This window comes from Vigna umbellata, chromosome 10 (genome assembly GCF_029865625.1).
Source record: "Vigna umbellata cultivar VRB3 chromosome 10, Vumbellata_1.0, whole genome shotgun sequence".
NCBI classification, from domain to species: domain Eukaryota; kingdom Viridiplantae; phylum Streptophyta; class Magnoliopsida; order Fabales; family Fabaceae; genus Vigna; species Vigna umbellata.
Genome location: NC_142174.1, coordinates 14,823,442 through 14,841,817, shown reverse-complemented (window position 1 = coordinate 14,841,817; position 18,376 = coordinate 14,823,442). Strand labels below are relative to the sequence as shown.

The 18,376-nt window shown below is 32.3% G+C and overlaps 2 protein-coding genes across 2 annotated transcripts; one reads left to right on the top strand and one right to left on the bottom strand.

Annotated features, from left to right (window-relative positions):
- The first annotated feature begins 4,425 nt into the window (after window positions 1–4,425).
- LOC124845352 (uncharacterized) lies at window positions 4,426–6,040 on the top strand. The gene has a single exon (XM_047322435.2). The coding sequence runs from the start codon at window positions 4,708–4,710 to the stop codon at window positions 5,743–5,745; it is 1,038 nt and encodes a 345-aa protein (XP_047178391.1). The 5' UTR covers window positions 4,426–4,707; the 3' UTR covers window positions 5,746–6,040.
- A 7,076-nt stretch (window positions 6,041–13,116) lies between these two features.
- Window positions 13,117–16,212, bottom strand: LOC124845351 (protein SKU5 SIMILAR 14-like). Its single transcript, XM_047322433.2, has 9 exons — window positions 15,984–16,212; window positions 15,686–15,837; window positions 15,491–15,600; window positions 14,962–15,232; window positions 14,752–14,848; window positions 14,290–14,641; window positions 13,834–14,199; window positions 13,638–13,716; window positions 13,117–13,512 (listed from the first exon to the last, which is right to left on the bottom strand). Exons 2-9 carry the CDS (start codon window positions 15,827–15,829, stop codon window positions 13,309–13,311), a joined length of 1,623 nt encoding a protein of 540 aa, XP_047178389.1. The 5' UTR covers window positions 15,830–15,837; window positions 15,984–16,212; the 3' UTR covers window positions 13,117–13,308.
- Window positions 16,213–18,376: the final 2,164 nt, after the last annotated feature.

Here is an 18,376-nt window from a genome sequence, read left to right as displayed (position 1 = left end):
CATATTTCTATATGTTCTCCAATATTTTTCTCCTTAATTTTAACACTTGGAGCAAGTTGAACATTTAACTTAGTTATTTTATTTTATATTTCTTTTGTCATCTCTAAAGTGACTCATGATGTCACTGACATAATAGGCTATAAATATGTTAAAAAATGAAAACCTAAATATAGAAAATTTTAAATCAAACGAAACTTTAATTAATTGAAGTCTTAACTATCTTATTCTGAAATAGAACTAAAGTGAACACATAAAATTAAGATACTTTAAAATTTGAAACAAAAAAAAATCGTGTTATAAAAATTATATATATATATATATATATATATATATATATATATATATATATATATATATATATATATATAATATTGAGAAAAATTAAATATACTTTCTTAGTTTCATGACTTTAAACGAAAATCTAAATATTTGTTTAGGTTTAATAGCCTATTTTGTCTCTAGTTATGATCGATTGTGTCAATTTGGTCATTGGTTTTAAAAAAGTGTCTACTTAATCTTGACTTAGTAAATTTTGTGTCAATGTTATCTCTTCCGTTAAAAAAACACTAACTGGTGTTAATGAATTGATGATATGTCAGTTTCTTTTCAATTTTTTTAAAATCTTTGGGCTACCTATTTTTTCTTGTCACATCAGTTTTGCCTTCCCCAAACAACAGAAACCCTAATTCCTCCACCATCAGCCAAATCCTATCTGCCACCACCACCTTGTCGTGCTGCAACAGTGAAGTCCAAACCCTATCCAACTTTGCCGCCACCACCCACACCGTCAATGTCGCAAAGAACCTACAACCACCACATCGTCACCACCATGTCGCGTCGTCACCACCATGTCGCGTCGTCACCACCATGCCGTGTCGTCATCACCATGCTGGAAATCGCACAACCAGGTTCGAACCTACCCTTAATCATCAATCTCGCGCAACCCAAATCACCACCAACAACATCATCTTCTTCCTCGCGATTAAGACCTAGAAAAACCTAGAAAAATGGTGCCCTTCCTCACCAATGAATTCAACGTGCTACTTTCAAATTAAAATCACCGCTTCTACCTCTGCTCCACATTCCCGTGCACACGCTTGATGTTCATTCTCTAAGAAAAAAAATGAATCAGCACCTCTTCACCGCTTCCTCCAAACCTGTTGGACCTGTTGCTGCCCCTGTCACCATACTACCCTTCTTTAATGAAATCAGCACTCTCTCTTTTAAAAGCCAATCACCGTGTGCGCAACTTCTTCCAAGGCGTCCAGCGTGTGCGCTTCAAAGCCCAAAATGAAATGCACTGTTCTTCTCCAAATGAAATCAGCACATGTGCCTCCGTGTGCAAGCTTCCAGCAAATCACCCAACATCGTCGATGATGAGATCAGGACCCCGTCGGGGCCCCAATCAAGGTGTTATCGCAGGCGATGGTAGCGGCTGCGTGGTCCTCTGTGGAGAAGATATTGCAAGAGCACAAGCAAACCTCGGCGCCCTGTGCTCAAACTCAATTTTTTCCCAAATTCTAAAACTAAATCTGTAAAATCCACCTCAACCTTTCATTGCTTACCACGTCATCACGCAGACAACTTAAAATTAACACGTTACCAATTTATACTGCCATATCATTAATTTATTAACATCGTTAGTATTTTTTAACAGAAGGAATAACATTAACACAAAATTTACTAAGTCAAAATCAAATAGACAATTTTTTAAAATTAATGACCAAATTAATATAATCGAGCACAACTAAAGACAAAATAGGCTATTAAACCTATTTGTTTATTATGTGAACACAAGAGGGCGGCGGAACTTTGTCAATAACACATCAAAATCAAACTTTTGCATGAGGCATTTAAGTGCGGTTTGACCCAATCAATTTTCACGTTTTTCTGTGTTCATCTCTTCCAAACCGATTTTAATAACAGTTTTTCTCTTTATCTTACAATGAAGGGAATATTAATCAAAATGAACTATTTATCATTCATCACAAACAAATGGATTATAATGCTAATCAAATATTATAAAAAAGTATTCTCAATAAATAATTTAAAATTATCAATAAATATAAAGTATTTACTGATTGTGAAATGCAATTAAAATCATGCAAACTACATTTTTTATTTCGTTGTATGTATACAGTTCAATCAAACACGGCGCTACGGTCATACCATCGATATTCAAGTGAGAAAAATGTGAGTATATATGAAATATCTACGGGAAAACTAAAAAACTAAAGATACCATTACGAGTGAAGTTAGGTAAAGTGGACCAGAGAATTAGCACAGGAATTAACAAGGAAACATATAATCATTGCTAATTCCCTACCTACCATCATAGTTATATATAAATATCGAACTTTACTATTTTAAATCAATATTGGTTTAAATGTCTCTAGATTTTCTTTTTTCATTTCAACTTAATAGCTTCTTCTTCTTTTTCTTTCCCTAAAAATTAACTACATGATATAAATATGTTTTTTTATCCCCTTTATGTCAGTTTTTTGCTAATTTTTTATTCGACATAATTAGAAACCGAAAATTATTGGGAGATAAAATTGATATTTCGGTTTTATTCAATCACAAGTGTGGTAGTTTTGGTATATGAATTGATAAAATTAATTAATAACTAGACATATAAAGTATTATAAAGACGTGTCTGCGTGTTACATAATTAAAAAATAATAATAAATTTATACATTATTATTTTTAGTTAAAGAGCATTTAATCCAAAAAGAAAATCATCATACGAAATTTTGTAAGAAAGAAAACCATACAATTAAGTCTTAGCTTATAAGTCATATATATGCTACTTCCATTGACATATCATATTGAAGATTTTAAATCTGTATTTCTAATCAAATACCTTTAATATTTTTTTAATCAAATCTAGTTAACATTATATTGTGAGACTCATTATTCGTCCCTTCTATTTGATGAAAGAAAAGAACACGTGTTTCCATCTCGATTTACATGCAGCGTACCACACCATGACCCATGATCGCATATCAATTTTTTCTTTTTCGTATAATTGCAACAAAATTGATAACACATTTTATTATTGAAATTAGAAATAGTGTCTATTTACAGGACAAATATATTTGAGAACAATACGACCTTATAAATTGATATTTGTGATAATGAATTAAAATTAAAATTATTTTTAATATAATATCAATTTTTTTCCTAATAAAGTTTATTAAGCCTATCTTAATGTTATTTAACCATCCATAAATATATTGCAATAAAGTATTTTTTTGTTTTCTATTTTGATAAAGAGAAGGCTAAATTGATTTGGGATGTGCAGTGACAATATATTTTTAAGTTGGGAGCAGTAGGGACAATCAGCTTTACACGTATTTCCATGTGATTGCCCCTATTCTAGTCTCCTTTGAACTTGCAATGATGTTTTTTAGAACATGAAGCATCTTTATTTACGGAATTCGTTATCCCTCACATTAGGATTATTATTTAAGAAAACATTCATTACTTCTGCTTTAATTGCTGCTTTATATTACGTTTCGCCGTTGATCATACATGATTGATTAAACATATAAACATTCTGACAGACCAGACGCTAAAAGAACTTATACATGTAACGAGGACAAGAAATTTACAGTATTATGTAGAGCATATATAAATTAAGACCAAATTAACACAAAGATGAGTAAAAATCCGTAAGAGAAAGAAAGACGAATTACAATCTGTTAAATGTTGTATTGTGGTCATGCATATAGAAAGGGAAAATAATAACATATTATGATCCTTAGAAAATAATAATAACAAGCCTTTATCGGCATTCATTAGTCCTTAGTGGGACAGGCAAAATGATATCTTCTTCTTACATAATTGGTTGTGCAAGACCACACGTATGACATAATAAGTGTAATGATCAAGGCTTTTAATATATGTTTTCTGAATCTGATTCAAATCCTAAGATAAGAGTAATCATGAAGTTTAAGAAACAAGAAAAGAAATTATTGTACTTTAAAATTTTATATAGATTTTAGATACTGTGATTCCAAATTTCTCTCTCTGTCGCTTTCTTAGTAAATACTTAAATTCGTTTGAGTATTAGTCCGAAACATGTCATAAGAGGTACTAATAAATTTTATGTCTCTCTTTAGTATTAAAAAGATTACCATTTCACAGGTTAGTAGAAGAATAAATGTAATGGATAATAGAAAAAAAAAAGTTAACAATCATAGTTAATTTGAATGAAAGTATAGACTTGCAACATAACAATATTCCGTGTAATAATATAGGTTGTCTCGAAATACAAATTCCAACATGAAAAGAGATTGTCGTTTGTGAGATGAATGGGGTAAAAATGGGAGGTGATGAGTGATGGTTGTCTTTGTCCACATGGAGTCTATAAAAGAATTTATAAATAATATGATGGAAGTCCCATTCTAAACATTGGTTGGCAAGAAGCAAGAAGGACCTAACCGACAAGGAAGCAGTCCTAGCTATCAGCATAAAACAACCAAGCAACCCAATTGAGTTCAATTCGCAAAGCTCATTCAATTTCATCGTATGCTTCATCCTACAATATTCTCTCTCCCCCCATTTCCCGCATACACAAATATATACCAAACCTACTTTCTTTTGCTTTTCTCCACCACTAACGCAAAAAGACTCACCACTCATCACCACACCACCCTTTTGCTTTTGCGTGTTTTTGGATTGTTCTAGATCTAAAAGATAAAGATGATCCAAGAACTCTTGGGTGCTGCTACTGCTAGCCTTATAGCAGGAGAAACAAAAATCTCCATTAATAATAATGGAGGAGGAGGAGGAGGACGACTTCTACTAACACCACCCGCACCGTCTTCTCCTTCTCCGTCTCCTTCTTGCACAACAACCATCACCACTTCCACTAACACCGCCACTTCTTCCAACTCAGACAACCAAAATTTGAGGTGCCCTCGTTGTGATTCATCAAACACTAAGTTTTGTTACTACAACAACTACAACCTCACTCAGCCTCGCCACTTCTGCAAGACATGTCGCCGCTACTGGACCAAAGGTGGCGCTCTCAGGAATGTTCCCATCGGAGGTGGCTGCCGGAAAAGCAAGACCTCCGGCATGTCCAACTCGGTGGGAAAGCAGGCCGCCACAACAAAGATGAAAGCAGTGGCATCGGAGCTTGGAAGGCCACAGGGACTCTTTGACCAAGAGCTTCCACAAACCCCAATCCTTTGGGGCTCACCGCAAAATACTCAACTCATGGCTTTACTAAGAACTACCCAAAGCCAAAGCCAAAACCAAAACCAAAACTCAAACCCTAACCCTAACCCTAGTCTCGTGTCAATTGCCGTCAAGAGAGAAGGGAACTTATCGGAATCTCACTCGCACATGGTCACTGAGTCATTTCTCCCAAATGGGTTGCTGAATAGTACTAGAACTGGTCTAGGATACGATGGTGTGGGAGAACTTCCTTCACTGGGTCTATGCAGCTCCTTTTGGAGGAATAATCAAAATCAGAATCAGCAGCAAAGCAACGGTTTTGTACTTGGAGAACAGCAAAGTGTTGGAGTTCAAGAACTTTACCACAAGTTCAGGTCATCATCGTCAGTTCATTATTGTGGTAGTGATAATTCACCGGTGTTTCTCGGCAACATGCCTTCATCATCTTCTTTGTCCAACATTTTGGAATCATCTTCAGTTTCTGGCAGCGAATTCGGGTGCTGGAATCCAACCCTTTCCTGGGGTGATCTTCCCACAACAAGTGGAGCATATCCTTAATCAACCGCAGTAACTATATTTCCTCTTTTTTATTTACCGTTTTCATTCAGCGTTAAATATAGAACTCCTTAATTTATAGTTTATAGATTTTAATCTGTATTCTAGAGTCTTCTCTTTTTTTCTTGTTCGGTCGTTTTGGGGTGGATAATTAAAGAATATGTACGTGTAGGTAGCATTAGAATTTTGTTTCCCACTCTCGTTTCTTTCTATCATTTGCTTCCGTCTGCATGTGTTTCTGGTTGATGGTGTCTTAGCTCTCTTAAATTCAAGGAATGGAAAATACAGTGTTTCTGCATCTTTACTTTACATTGAATTTCCTTTTCAACTTTTTCTCCCGTTTCTTTACTTTACCTCTAAATTCCTAATATAATTTTTTGTGGCTTCTAAGCAGTAAGGGGCTAACTGGTGTGGGCCTCTACATAAGTAGTTAAATATTTACAACATGGTGTGAATGCAGAGATTTAGGGTGTGTTGACGTTATGCCAAAGGTAACAGTGAAGCTATATTTTAAGAGACTTAAAAAATAGAGTAAAGCTGGGAACAAGAATATCTGATGTTGATAAACTCAAAAACTTTAGGGTTTAGTTGTTAAGAAGTGAAGGTGGTGGAGGCATGGTGTGTAGCATATGGGAGTGCTAGATTTTGTTTTGTTACGAGAAATCGGTGAATCTAATGCAAAAGCAGCCTTTGGAAAAAGTTTCCTCAAACAGAACTAGATTCTGGATGTTGGTTGTGAGCAATCCACCACCAATTGGTTCGACACAGACTTCACAGCAACCATGCTTCACTTCTGCTTCTCTGCTCGTCGACTATTTTATTTGTTTATTCATTTTTAATTTGAAAAATAAAAAGCCTCTCCTATCGCAATCTAACACACACACTGTTCTTCTAACCTATCCATGCACTTTTGTTGCTAAGTGTGAGTCTAAGAATTGACACTCACCAACGTTTAATAAGAACGGCTATACAAGTGGTTTTCTTTGAATGATTGAAATAGTGTTCTTTAATGTTAAAATTTTAAAATGCTAATGTTTTAAAAAATAAATAAAATAATACAAAAATAGTTTATCATGTCATTAAATTTACGTCTAACTCGTAGAAAATATATGTAAAAATGTGTGATAGTACTTTTATAATTAAGTGATCAAAATTTATATTTAACCTATAAATACATAAAAGTAGATCTTCACATTTAATCATTATAGGTTAAATATATATTTATGTTTATCAACTACATGTTAGATGTAAATTTACATCTTAATTAGGATTAGACGTAATGTTTAACATGTAATTAACATACATAAATTTAAGTATTGGAAATGTTTGTTTATAACATTGTTTAATGACCAATACTATATGGTAGGCTTTACAAGCAAATTCTATACAGATTGTTCCAAAATCAGCATAACTTCCATCACTTAGGACATTAACCAGAATAAAGGTGTGAAAGTTTTCTAATTTCTTACAAAAATGTCATCACTTAAACTTTATATGTTGTGTTTAGGTATAATTAGTATAAAAAGTCTTCTGATTTATTACAAAAATGTTACTATATCCACTTTTTATACCTATCTAACATAGAAAGTTCTAAAATAATTATAATTATGATATTACGTCACTTATTAAATGGATTGTAATCCACATAAAAATCATCATAAAAACTTATTTTTGCACTGATGATAAAACATATAGGAAAGTACTACAATTTTATTATTCAATATTTTAAGTGAGAATAATAAAAATTAATCTTTATTTTATATTATTTATAACATTATTTAAGAAAAAAATTATTCAATTTAAAAATATAACATACATCAACACACACAAAAAATAATATATATATATATATATATATATATATATATATATATATATATATATATATATATATATATATAAACAACAGCAATAAAAGTAACTAGACTCATGAAAAAATATTAAAATTTTAAATACTCGATATAAAAATTTAAATAAAATTATTTAAAAATATCCAAAATTTATAATTAATTAAAAATTAATTAAAATTATCCAAAATGTATAAAAAAAACATTAAGTCTTAAAATATAGAAACACACTATTCGACAAATTCCGGGTAGTTAGTTCATATCTAAATTCGCGGATTTCATACTTCCTTTGTCAAAACATGAAATTAAATGGTTGTAAGCTTTAGAGCTTTTGACTTCATAATCAAACATTTTTCTCCTTCTTTGTTAAGGAACTCTAGTACGAAGTTCTTTGAGAAATTGACTGTGAAAAATTATATGCATAGACAAATCTTGTAAAGGACGATAACACATGGATATTTTTCATTTTTATTCTATTTATTTTCTTATCATAATTTTCTATTATGCCTATAATTTTTTTCCTATTACTATTTCTCTGTGTTGATAGACTCGTTCAAGGGTTTTTCATATATATATATATATATATATATATATATATATATATATATATATATATATATATATATATAAACATATTTAGTTCAAACAAGAACTGTTTTTGGCTAGCCATCCTATTTTTATATTTAGAATATGAAGACGTGTGATATAAGCAACTGTGATGCACATACGAGATCGTTTTGGAAAGAAGAGAAATATTCTTTTTACGTATGCATGCCTTTGGTTAAAATTGTTTATTCAACATATTGTTTTTTTTTACATCCTAAAAATATAGCTTTAAAATATATTTAAGGATCCTTACAGAAGAACAAAAAAAGTAAAATTAATTTACAGTTATCTTAAAATAACCATAAATTAAAAACTTTACAAAAACAATAATATACACCAAAAGAGCTTATCGATCGGTCATACAAGTGTATCGATCGAACGGTCTTACACAAATACAACAGGAGTACAAGACCGAACGGTCTTGCTCTTAAACTACCTTCTTCTTCTAACGCTTGCACCAGAGAGTCATTTGCACCTTCGGCTCACACCTAATGGGTGATCATTGTAAAGACAAGGATGACCGAACGGACCACATGGCAAGACAGGAAAATAAGGATAAGCTAGTATAATTTAATTAATTCAGTACAACATATAATACACACAAATCTGAGATAAATCAATACGTCAATCATACAATAGTCAATCATACATTTCCAACCATAACCATATGGTAGTACATGCAATCACTGACCACTTTACTCTGACTGTCCAGACTGTATGAATTCTATGTAACTATGACATTTTTGCACCCGGGTGATGTAATAGCTGGGATGTCCTCAACAGCTGTCACCCAAGGTTAGTCTGTTCCGCCCAAGTTCACCTTATGGTCTAGGACCTCCTGTCATTCTCACACATGACTTACTCCTCTCTACTTGAGAATGAGTAATCATAGAATATCAGGATAAACGCCAGCTAAGCATAACCACATTCATACTTTACCATTCCATAGCCAATCCTGAGATATTCCTCCTTGGAATACTCCTTCATATCCATACTATTCCATTCATATCACATTATAAATATCTCTTAATACCTTCACATTACATTAGAATTATCATACCATATTTTAGTACCAACATACTTCCTCATCCATCACATTTAAGTATAATCAAACTGATCAGTAAAATAACCATCATTCTTGAACACGACCGAATGAAAAAGATCAACTTAACCTATTAACAAGATCGAACGAGAGAAACTCTCCCTACATACTAACATGACCGAACAATCATTGAAGAGTAAGACACAAGCATGAGCCGAACACAGTTTTAGGGCCGAATACTAGAACAACCGAAAACTAGAGTTAAACCGAACGTTTTTATCTTATGTCGAACACTATCGGCTTGGACTGAACACTCTGAGACTGGTGGAGACCAAACGGTTTCTCACTTCCCAGAGGACAGGACCGAACAATTCATAACAGATAAGACTGAAGGAGTGGTCGTACACTATTTAGGACCGACCACTAAGAGAGACCTCATTAACAGGTAAGGCCCATCAGAGGCCGAACGTAGTTAAGATCGAACACCAATACCAAACCGAGTACCAGTGCAAGATCGAGCGCTATCACTAGCCTAACGGCTAGTACAAGACCAAGCGCTATCACTAGTCTAACGGCTAGTACGAGACCGAGCGATACTAAGGTCGAATGGTCATGAACTGGGAGGACTTCAAAGACACCAAACCCAATTAATAACCGAACGCAGAAGAAAACCGAACGGCCAAATCAGAGCATGGCCGAGCGGTCAACCACGAACCCTCAGTTTTCTGCATAATTCTGCAGAATAATGAACACATCAAAATTTACCAACACTAAACATTTTTACAAACTTCTAATCCTCCAAACATGAATCATACACATTTCTAAACTAAACTAAGAATACCTAAACCTTTCTAACATCATTTAGAGAGTTTCATCTCAGATTTGAGAGTCAATTCTGTAGAATCATCAACTCAAGGACCAAAAATCAGATTTCCTAACTTTATTGCAGTTTTAAGTAACTCAAGGGTTCTAACAAGTCTTATACCACTTACCCAGATTCTCTATACCGACCACATTCACAACGAACATCATTTCTCAAATTTTACTATCCCACTTCTTCACAATGCACTCGGCAATGAACTAGAAACTCAACATAAATACAATCATAATGAACATAGTCATTTAACAGTCCCCACCAATTTAACCAAACACAAATCATTCAATTTTACATTTATACAGAATCATCCAAATCAATTTCATACACATGCTTAATCATCAAACAATATATTCATACATCAAACCAAGTAATTAAATTAGCTAGCTTCCCTTACCTCTTGACCGTACCGAAGGAAGACCTCTCACTAAAATGGTTATCCCACACGCACAATCACCGTCTACAAATCAATTCCAAAATAGTAACTTGATGGGTGAAAAGAGAAGTGTTTGTCACCAGAAAAACTTAGGCACGACCTGATTGTTGATCAAATGAAGAATAAGCTGAGAATTTGTAGAGAGAGAATAAAGAGAATGGTAGAGAGATGGAGGAGAAAAGGCAGAAGCTTGTGTTTTAGAGAGATGCAGATTTTGAGAAGTGAAAAGATGGGAAAATTTCTATAAAAATGCTAAATCCCTTTTTGAAACATTTGTCTTTCTTATTTTGAGACATCTGTCCATCCCTTTATACATGTTATTTTAAGGGTTTGACAATTTTTATTATGAAAGACTATATAAATGTGAATAGTGTAAAAAACGTGTAACGTAAGTATATATGGAATTATTTAGGATGAAGAGCTATTTCAATAAGTACTTTTTACCCCATTCGTAAACAGAAAAGTGAGTTTTAATCAGAATTCATGCAATATAAGAACAGATTTAATATATAAGAACTAGCGTAAAATATTAAGAAAAAATCACAAAATTTAAGCTTTTAAGTAGTTTTATTATTGGAGTGAAAAGTTTTCAAAACTTTTTATCTAACTTATCTATCTAATAAGATATATATAACTAAATTCAAGAGAATGAATGGTTTAAAAATACTCTAATTACTTTTCCTTTTCGTCTTCTTTTTATCTATTTTTATGTCTTCATCTCTTTACTTTTTTATTCATCTGACATTTTTAATTCACCTTTTTTCTCTTTTTTATATATTTTTCATTCTACTCACTTGTGTTGCAAGTGATCCCCTCCGTATGTTATGAGATTTTGTGGTTTTCAGAGTGAACAATGGTAAAAATTACCTTTCAAAACATCTGTTTCGAAATATTTCTTTTTTATATATATATATTCTAAAATCACTGTTTTGGAGAATATTTCCAGAGATTTAAAATATAAAAAAAATTTTAGGACGAGCGTTTCGAAAGATATTTCCACATAAAAAAAAATGTCTTTTTTAAGACTTGTTTCAGAATTTTTTTTATATTCTAAAATGGTTGTTTTTTAAAGTATTTTTGAATTTAGAAATATCTTTCGGAATTGTCATTCAGAAATATAAAAAAGTTTTACAATAGACGTTTCCAAAATCATTTTCTGAATTTAGAAGTACTTTTCGAAATACTCATTTCAGAAAAAAAAATTCATATTCCATATCAATAAATACTTTTCAGATGAAATTTTTAAATCCAGAAATATTTTCTAAAACCTTCATTTCAAATTTTTTTTTCTTTTTCAAATCATCCAGACAACTTCTTTTCCATGTTATTCTTCTCCACATTTTTTTCTCCTTCAATCTTTCAACTTCATCACAAATCGAGTGGGGATTTTGTTTTAATTCTACACGACTTTGTGTAAAAGAAGAAAATGAACCCAGGGGAAGAAGATGCAAAGCATTTGGTGACAACAAAAAGAATATGAAATTAGGGTTTAAGGATTTTTAATATTTTTAACAAAGAGTGAAATGGGATATTGTTGCTTATGGAGGTGCAGGAAGAAGAAAAAAGAAAAGCAAGAAGTAGCACCACTGTTTCAACCAGCTTCATACAGTGGCCCAGAATCCAAAAGGTAAAATGGAATTGAAATGGCCTTTACTCAATTTCAGAATATTTTTATATTAATTTTTAACAAAATAACAAAGATATCTGCATGATTTTTCGTTTTACAAATGCTTTTTTTATTATCTTTCGTATTAACTATTATATCAATTTTATCCTTACCATTACAATTCCCATTCTTACTGACCTTTTTATTACTATTAATATCAACTTCTCAATTATCATCTTTACTACTTTTAAGATATTAACAGAGTCATTAATTGTAATATTATTATCAGTTGTTAAGATTATCATTATTATGAACTCCATATAAGTATGCCTTTAAATATTACAAGAAGAAACTAATTTCCAAAACTAAAATCTAATATAGTAAAATTTGGCTATCATAATATTTTTTAATGCTTAAAGTGCATAGACTCATGTTCTTTATAGGATTAATGAAATAATGTGATATTTTTCATACTTCTAGTATTTATTCAATTGAGATATTTTTAAAGAAATGGTAGCATTATATTTATTATTTTTGTTACAAATACAAGACTTATTTTAATTTTTATAGCTTTTACAATATGTATTTATTTCCGTATAGACATTTATACATTTTCTTATTTTCATTTATATGAATTTTTACAGGAAAAATTAAGTACAATTTCCTCTTTAATATTATAATATATATTTTCTTACCTGAGGGGAAATGTAGTAATTTACTCACTTGTTTCAGGTTCAATTCGTAGTAATTTTAAAAAACCAACGATAAAAACTGAATGTGAAAACTCAGGCCAGAAAACAAGAATTGGTTTACAAAATGATTAAAACTTGAAACTGAAGCCAGTATTAAGGTTCTTGCTATATATATATATATATATATATATATATATATATATATATATATATATATATATATATATATATATATATATATATATATGTTCTGGAAGAATTACTGCAATACTGAACACCCAGAAACATGTAAAGATTCCATCAATTGTTAACACATTAATAGCAAGACTGTTGAAATCTTGGCGAAATTGAATTGTGCCTGGAAAAAGAATTGTAATGGTAGTCAAACCCTCATGACTAGAAAATACAGGAATAAATAGGACGAAGATAGTTGGATATGTATGTATGTGTGTATATATATATACTAAGGATGATGTCCAACAGCTTTGCCGCAAAGTAGAACATTATTGGGAATGTCATATTCATTAGCAAGGCTGCGCTGTGCATTCCACACCCTTAGGTAGAACTGCTGCCCAAGATATTGCCTTTCCCATATTGCAGACCTCAAATTCCACATACCTTGGTTGTCCAAAGACACCAATATGGCAGTCCAGGATTTTGGATACACCTACATTCATTTGAACCACAAAAAGGTATGCATGTCAGAAACAAAGATCTAATATAAGGATTTAAGTGCTTTCCTCTGAAGATATATATCTCAACACAAGGATATGGCATTTTCTTGTTTAGTACCTGTGCAGTGTGCCTGGTCAGGGCATCCACTAGATTATAGGTTTTTCTACTTGCATCTGTCCACTGGCCGAGACCATAACTGCAATTGTGGCAATAAACGTCATTAAAATTTTCTTAAGCTAATTCTAAATTGCTTCTACCAGTGAAAATATTGATAGTTAGACACAAGACTTATATTTCAAGGAAACTGGCATACCCAATGACCCAAAAGTCATAACCATCAAGATGCCAAGACTGGATGGTGTTTTCGTTGTTCTGGAATATAATCTCAATAAAATCATGAAGAGAAGTTGGCAACACCGAGGTGCCTATGTAACCTGGACCACTAGAGGGAGTGTTTTGGAGTAAATTCACACTGAAGATTCCGGGAATGTTGAAGTAATCAGCAAGCTTGAGAGGGGTGTCAGGGTTAAGATAAGAGACACTGTTAACGGCATAACGGAGCTTTCCATTGATCAAAGGTGCTGAATTGGCCAATTTAATCACTTTTGTAGGAGTAATCAACCCATAATGGAATGACCCTTGGGGGTTAGGCCTAGCAGCATTTGCAGTCAGATTCCACCTGCAGGAATAATTAATTCAAAACTGATTAAAATTTATAAATAAATCGAAGAAAAACAGGATTTTTTTTATTATTTTTTAGAGAACAGACCTGTAGGTTCTAGCTTGTTTCATGGACCAGTCAAAATCATATTTATCAACGGGGGCAGGAGGCACAGGTCCTAATGCAGAGGAATAAGAATTTGAGTAGTGTAGTACTGCAGTTGTGGTGAGAGGTGTCTCGGTAAATCTTGTTGAGGCAACAATGTAGTAGTCCTTTGGAGGCTGATTCAAGGTTACTAACAGAGAAACTGATTGACCAACATGCACATCAAGTGAATCGTATGTGTTCTGAACAGTGTGTGATCCTTCAACTTCAACAAGTTTTAGTGAATGACCCTGGATTCTGAAGTTAATTGATGTTGACAAGCCTACATTTGAGATCCTAAACATGTAGGTTTTTCCTGAAAGAAAAGAACAACTACTGTTGGCAAAAGAAATTTTTACAGAGCTGCGTGTATGGCTTAAACTTGGCGCATGTTTGAACTATACCCTTTAAAGACCACGAGCTTACCCTGGTTGCCAGTGAAGGTAGAATGAGGCTGGCCATTAATGAGGAGGCCATCGGGAAGTCCAATTGATTTTCCAGAATCCAAAGTTTGCCTTAGTGTCTGCAAATAAGAAGACAAAATAGATGAAGATAACTTGACAGGAAACTGTTGAGTATGAAGAATATTTTGGAAACAGAATGATTATGAGAAAGAGTAAGAAAGATGTTATTTACCTTGTGGTTGTTCTTGTACCAATCACCAATGAGTAAAGTAAAATCTCCATCGGGGTTTGAATAAGGGATTGGGATAACAGATCTGTGATAAACATTAAGTCCTCCAAACCCTCCAGCTGCTTTATGCAGTTGAGTTGATGGAAAGTATGTGTATGTGCCAATCTGATCCTTGGTCTGAAACTTGTATGTGTAATTTGAGTTCGGAGGAATGGGGCAGTTGGTTCCCAAAACTCCATCTTGCCATGAATTTTTCCTTTGTTTTATACCATTCCTGTTGTATGACAACAATGTTAAGCCATGTTCGTTATAGTTCTAAAATTCTTAAGATATACTGTCAACACACAGAATATAATCAAAATTAGGAGAATGTGACTTTCACAAAGTTTAGAAAGCTATTGCCGCAAAAAAATGGAAGCTTTACAGCCATATTTGTGGAACCTAAACAGTAAGAGCCCCGCATAACATAACACAAAGGAAAGGACCAAAAAGCTTCAAATATGAGTGAAGCAAATGGAGCCTAGAACCATACCAAGTGAGTAAAAATGGCTCGTCCAGCTTGTTGATAAGGTTGAGAATAACATTGTCATTAGTTATCAAGTCAAGTCTAGGCCCAGGAAACTGGCCATTGATAAGAATAACCTTAAAAAATATGTAAGCAACAAAAGGGTCAGAACCAAAGTTCCAAAAATATCTCAGATCCAAGAAAAACAGATTGGTTATCCACCTGCTGGGGACTACCCAGTGGAGAAAGATTTCCATAAGTCACCGTCCATGTGTAAAACTTATATGCATCTTCAGCTTGCACAAGGGACACATTTACTAAAGCAATGACAAGGCATAGCAAATGTAGCAAAGTGGCGCTTCCCATGTTGTGTACTGAAAATGACAAGAAAGAAACACACCGTCACTACTTAACAGTTCAGTATTACTGAAGAGAAAATAAAAAAGAAAGCTTGGAACTAGAAACTCAAAATGATACACGATCCTTGAGTTTCTACGAAAGGAAGCGATGTGAAAAGTACCAGATCTGGATTCTGCAGGAAGAGTGACACTCCCAAAACTAACTTACACCCACTATGCTCTGTGCCGCCTTCATATATACTAAAATTACACTAAACAGTACCAAAACATGATTGAAGTAGCTAATCCAGCGTTATTTTAATAATAAAGTCATAATTTTGTTTGTTTAATAAGGTTGCAAATTCATCGTTCATTTTCGGCGCGGTTAACGCGTTTTCGCGTTAGTTACTAGTTCCTTACGGCCAAAGAAAATGAAAATACCACGCCTCCTAGAAATTATCTTCTGTGTATACTGACCCCATTATTAAAAAGTGGAACTTTCCTTCTTCCTCTCTTATTTCCTGTTGTGGTTTTTCACTCGTAAACGGTTGGGTTGCTTTTTCTTCATTGTTCCGTTTGAACTTTGAACCCTCGTCAAAATTCGGACCTCAAGGCCCTCTTCTTTTGAGTAAATTTAAAAAAGAAGAGGATAAAATTTGAGAAAATTTGAAGATAAATTTTTTTATCGTTTATTTAAATAAATTTAGAAATAAATAAGAAAGTTACGTTAATATAATTTTATACTAATTATCATAAATTTTATTTTCAAATTTATTTTCATTTATCTCCAAATTTACTCAAATAAACGAAAAAAAAATTTATTTTAAAATTCTTCAAACCTCTTCAAATTCATTCTCTCAAATCACTCAACAAATGACCTTAAAGGTGACATTTCTTTAAGGTGGTAACGTCACATTTCTTTAAGGTGGTAACGTCGAACAAATTATATTATAATGTGGAAAAGTTAATTTGTCCTGGCGCAAAGAACACAATTTAAGGTAATCTACGCGGTTTTAAAAAAATCTATAATCTTAACCAAAAAGAAAGTTTCCGTCACTTAACTACTGTGAATTCTCCAATACTTTGATACACAATTTTTTTTTACATTCATTCAATATTACTTTTTATTTTTTACTTTTTTTTACAAATATAAAAAATTACTTTTTCATGATTACTGTATTCGTATAATGTATTGTTTATTTGTTTTACAAATGTAAAAATTTACCTCTTCATAATTATTATATTCGTATTTCGCTATATACTGTTGATGTAAAAGTAGCACCGACAAGATACAACATTTTGATTTTTGTTTGGTGTGGGTTGGCGAAGATAAATTTATATTTATATTTAATAAATATATCAAACTACGCGTCCATGTGGAGTTGGTAAAGGGTACAGATACCTTTAATGCGACATAATGATAATATGTTTAGCCAGTTGAATTTTAAATAAAAAAAGTTGAAAAAAAGAAGTCCGAAACGGAAACAAGAGTAAGAAAAAAGAAGAAAAACGAGGAATGGTTCATAATATTACATATTTAATACTGCTGGCCTAGACAAAAAAAATAAAATAAAAAATTGAAGAGAGACATAGCATGTTCGCGAGTGTGTTTATCCATTGTGAGTTGAAGAACGAAACAAGAGGCTGGTAACACTTCAATCAAACTTATGAACTATTGCCCCAGCCATCTCATCAAAACCTCCTTTTACCTTCTCCCTGTCTGCAGATCCACCTACCACTCCCCTCAGGGCGAAAGATTTTCCACCCTTTTTTATCACTTTTACATTTCCTTAAGAACAGTAATTTTTTTACAAAAAATAATAGTTCTGAAATATATTAAATCTTTATAAAACTTTCTTTCTTAAAGGTTTTTGACAAGTTATTTCTAAAGATAATATAGAGGGTTTAATATTTTTAAATTAAATTAAAAAATAAAAATCTATACACTACTTCAAACAAAAAGTAATTCCCAATATTCAGATTGAAATATAAGGCAGGTAACTCATGTTAGGAGACATATTTTTTCATTTTATACGTATTCAAGATCTCTCTGTACATGTATGATATGATGGTTTCTACTGTTTTTATAGAGTCGAAAATATATTAAGAACGTTTATTTTGTGTCTTGATTAAAGCTAAAATCGAAATATATTATTTAAATGAACGAAATTAAAGAAATATTTCCACTAAACAACATTAAACACAAATGACCAAATTAAGTTATACCGTATTATTTGATTTGACAAGTTTTATAGAATAAATAAATATGTTTTTAGAGGTGCCCACTAAGTTAATGTTATCTCTTGGATTTTTTTTTCCTTGATTTCGATAAGAGTATTTGTAAAAATATTAAAGTTAATGTTCGAAAACAAAAGTTTTGTTATCCGCAAAGAATTGGCACTTTAATCGAGAAGTGTACATAATAAGATCTTGTTATTATGATGACTTTAGCCAAGAAGTGTACATGCAATTGCCACTGGGGATTACTGCATCAGGGGAAAATAAAATTTATATTTTTTACAAATCTCTCTACCACAAATTGTTCTGTTTTCTTATCTCTCACGATTTCAAACAA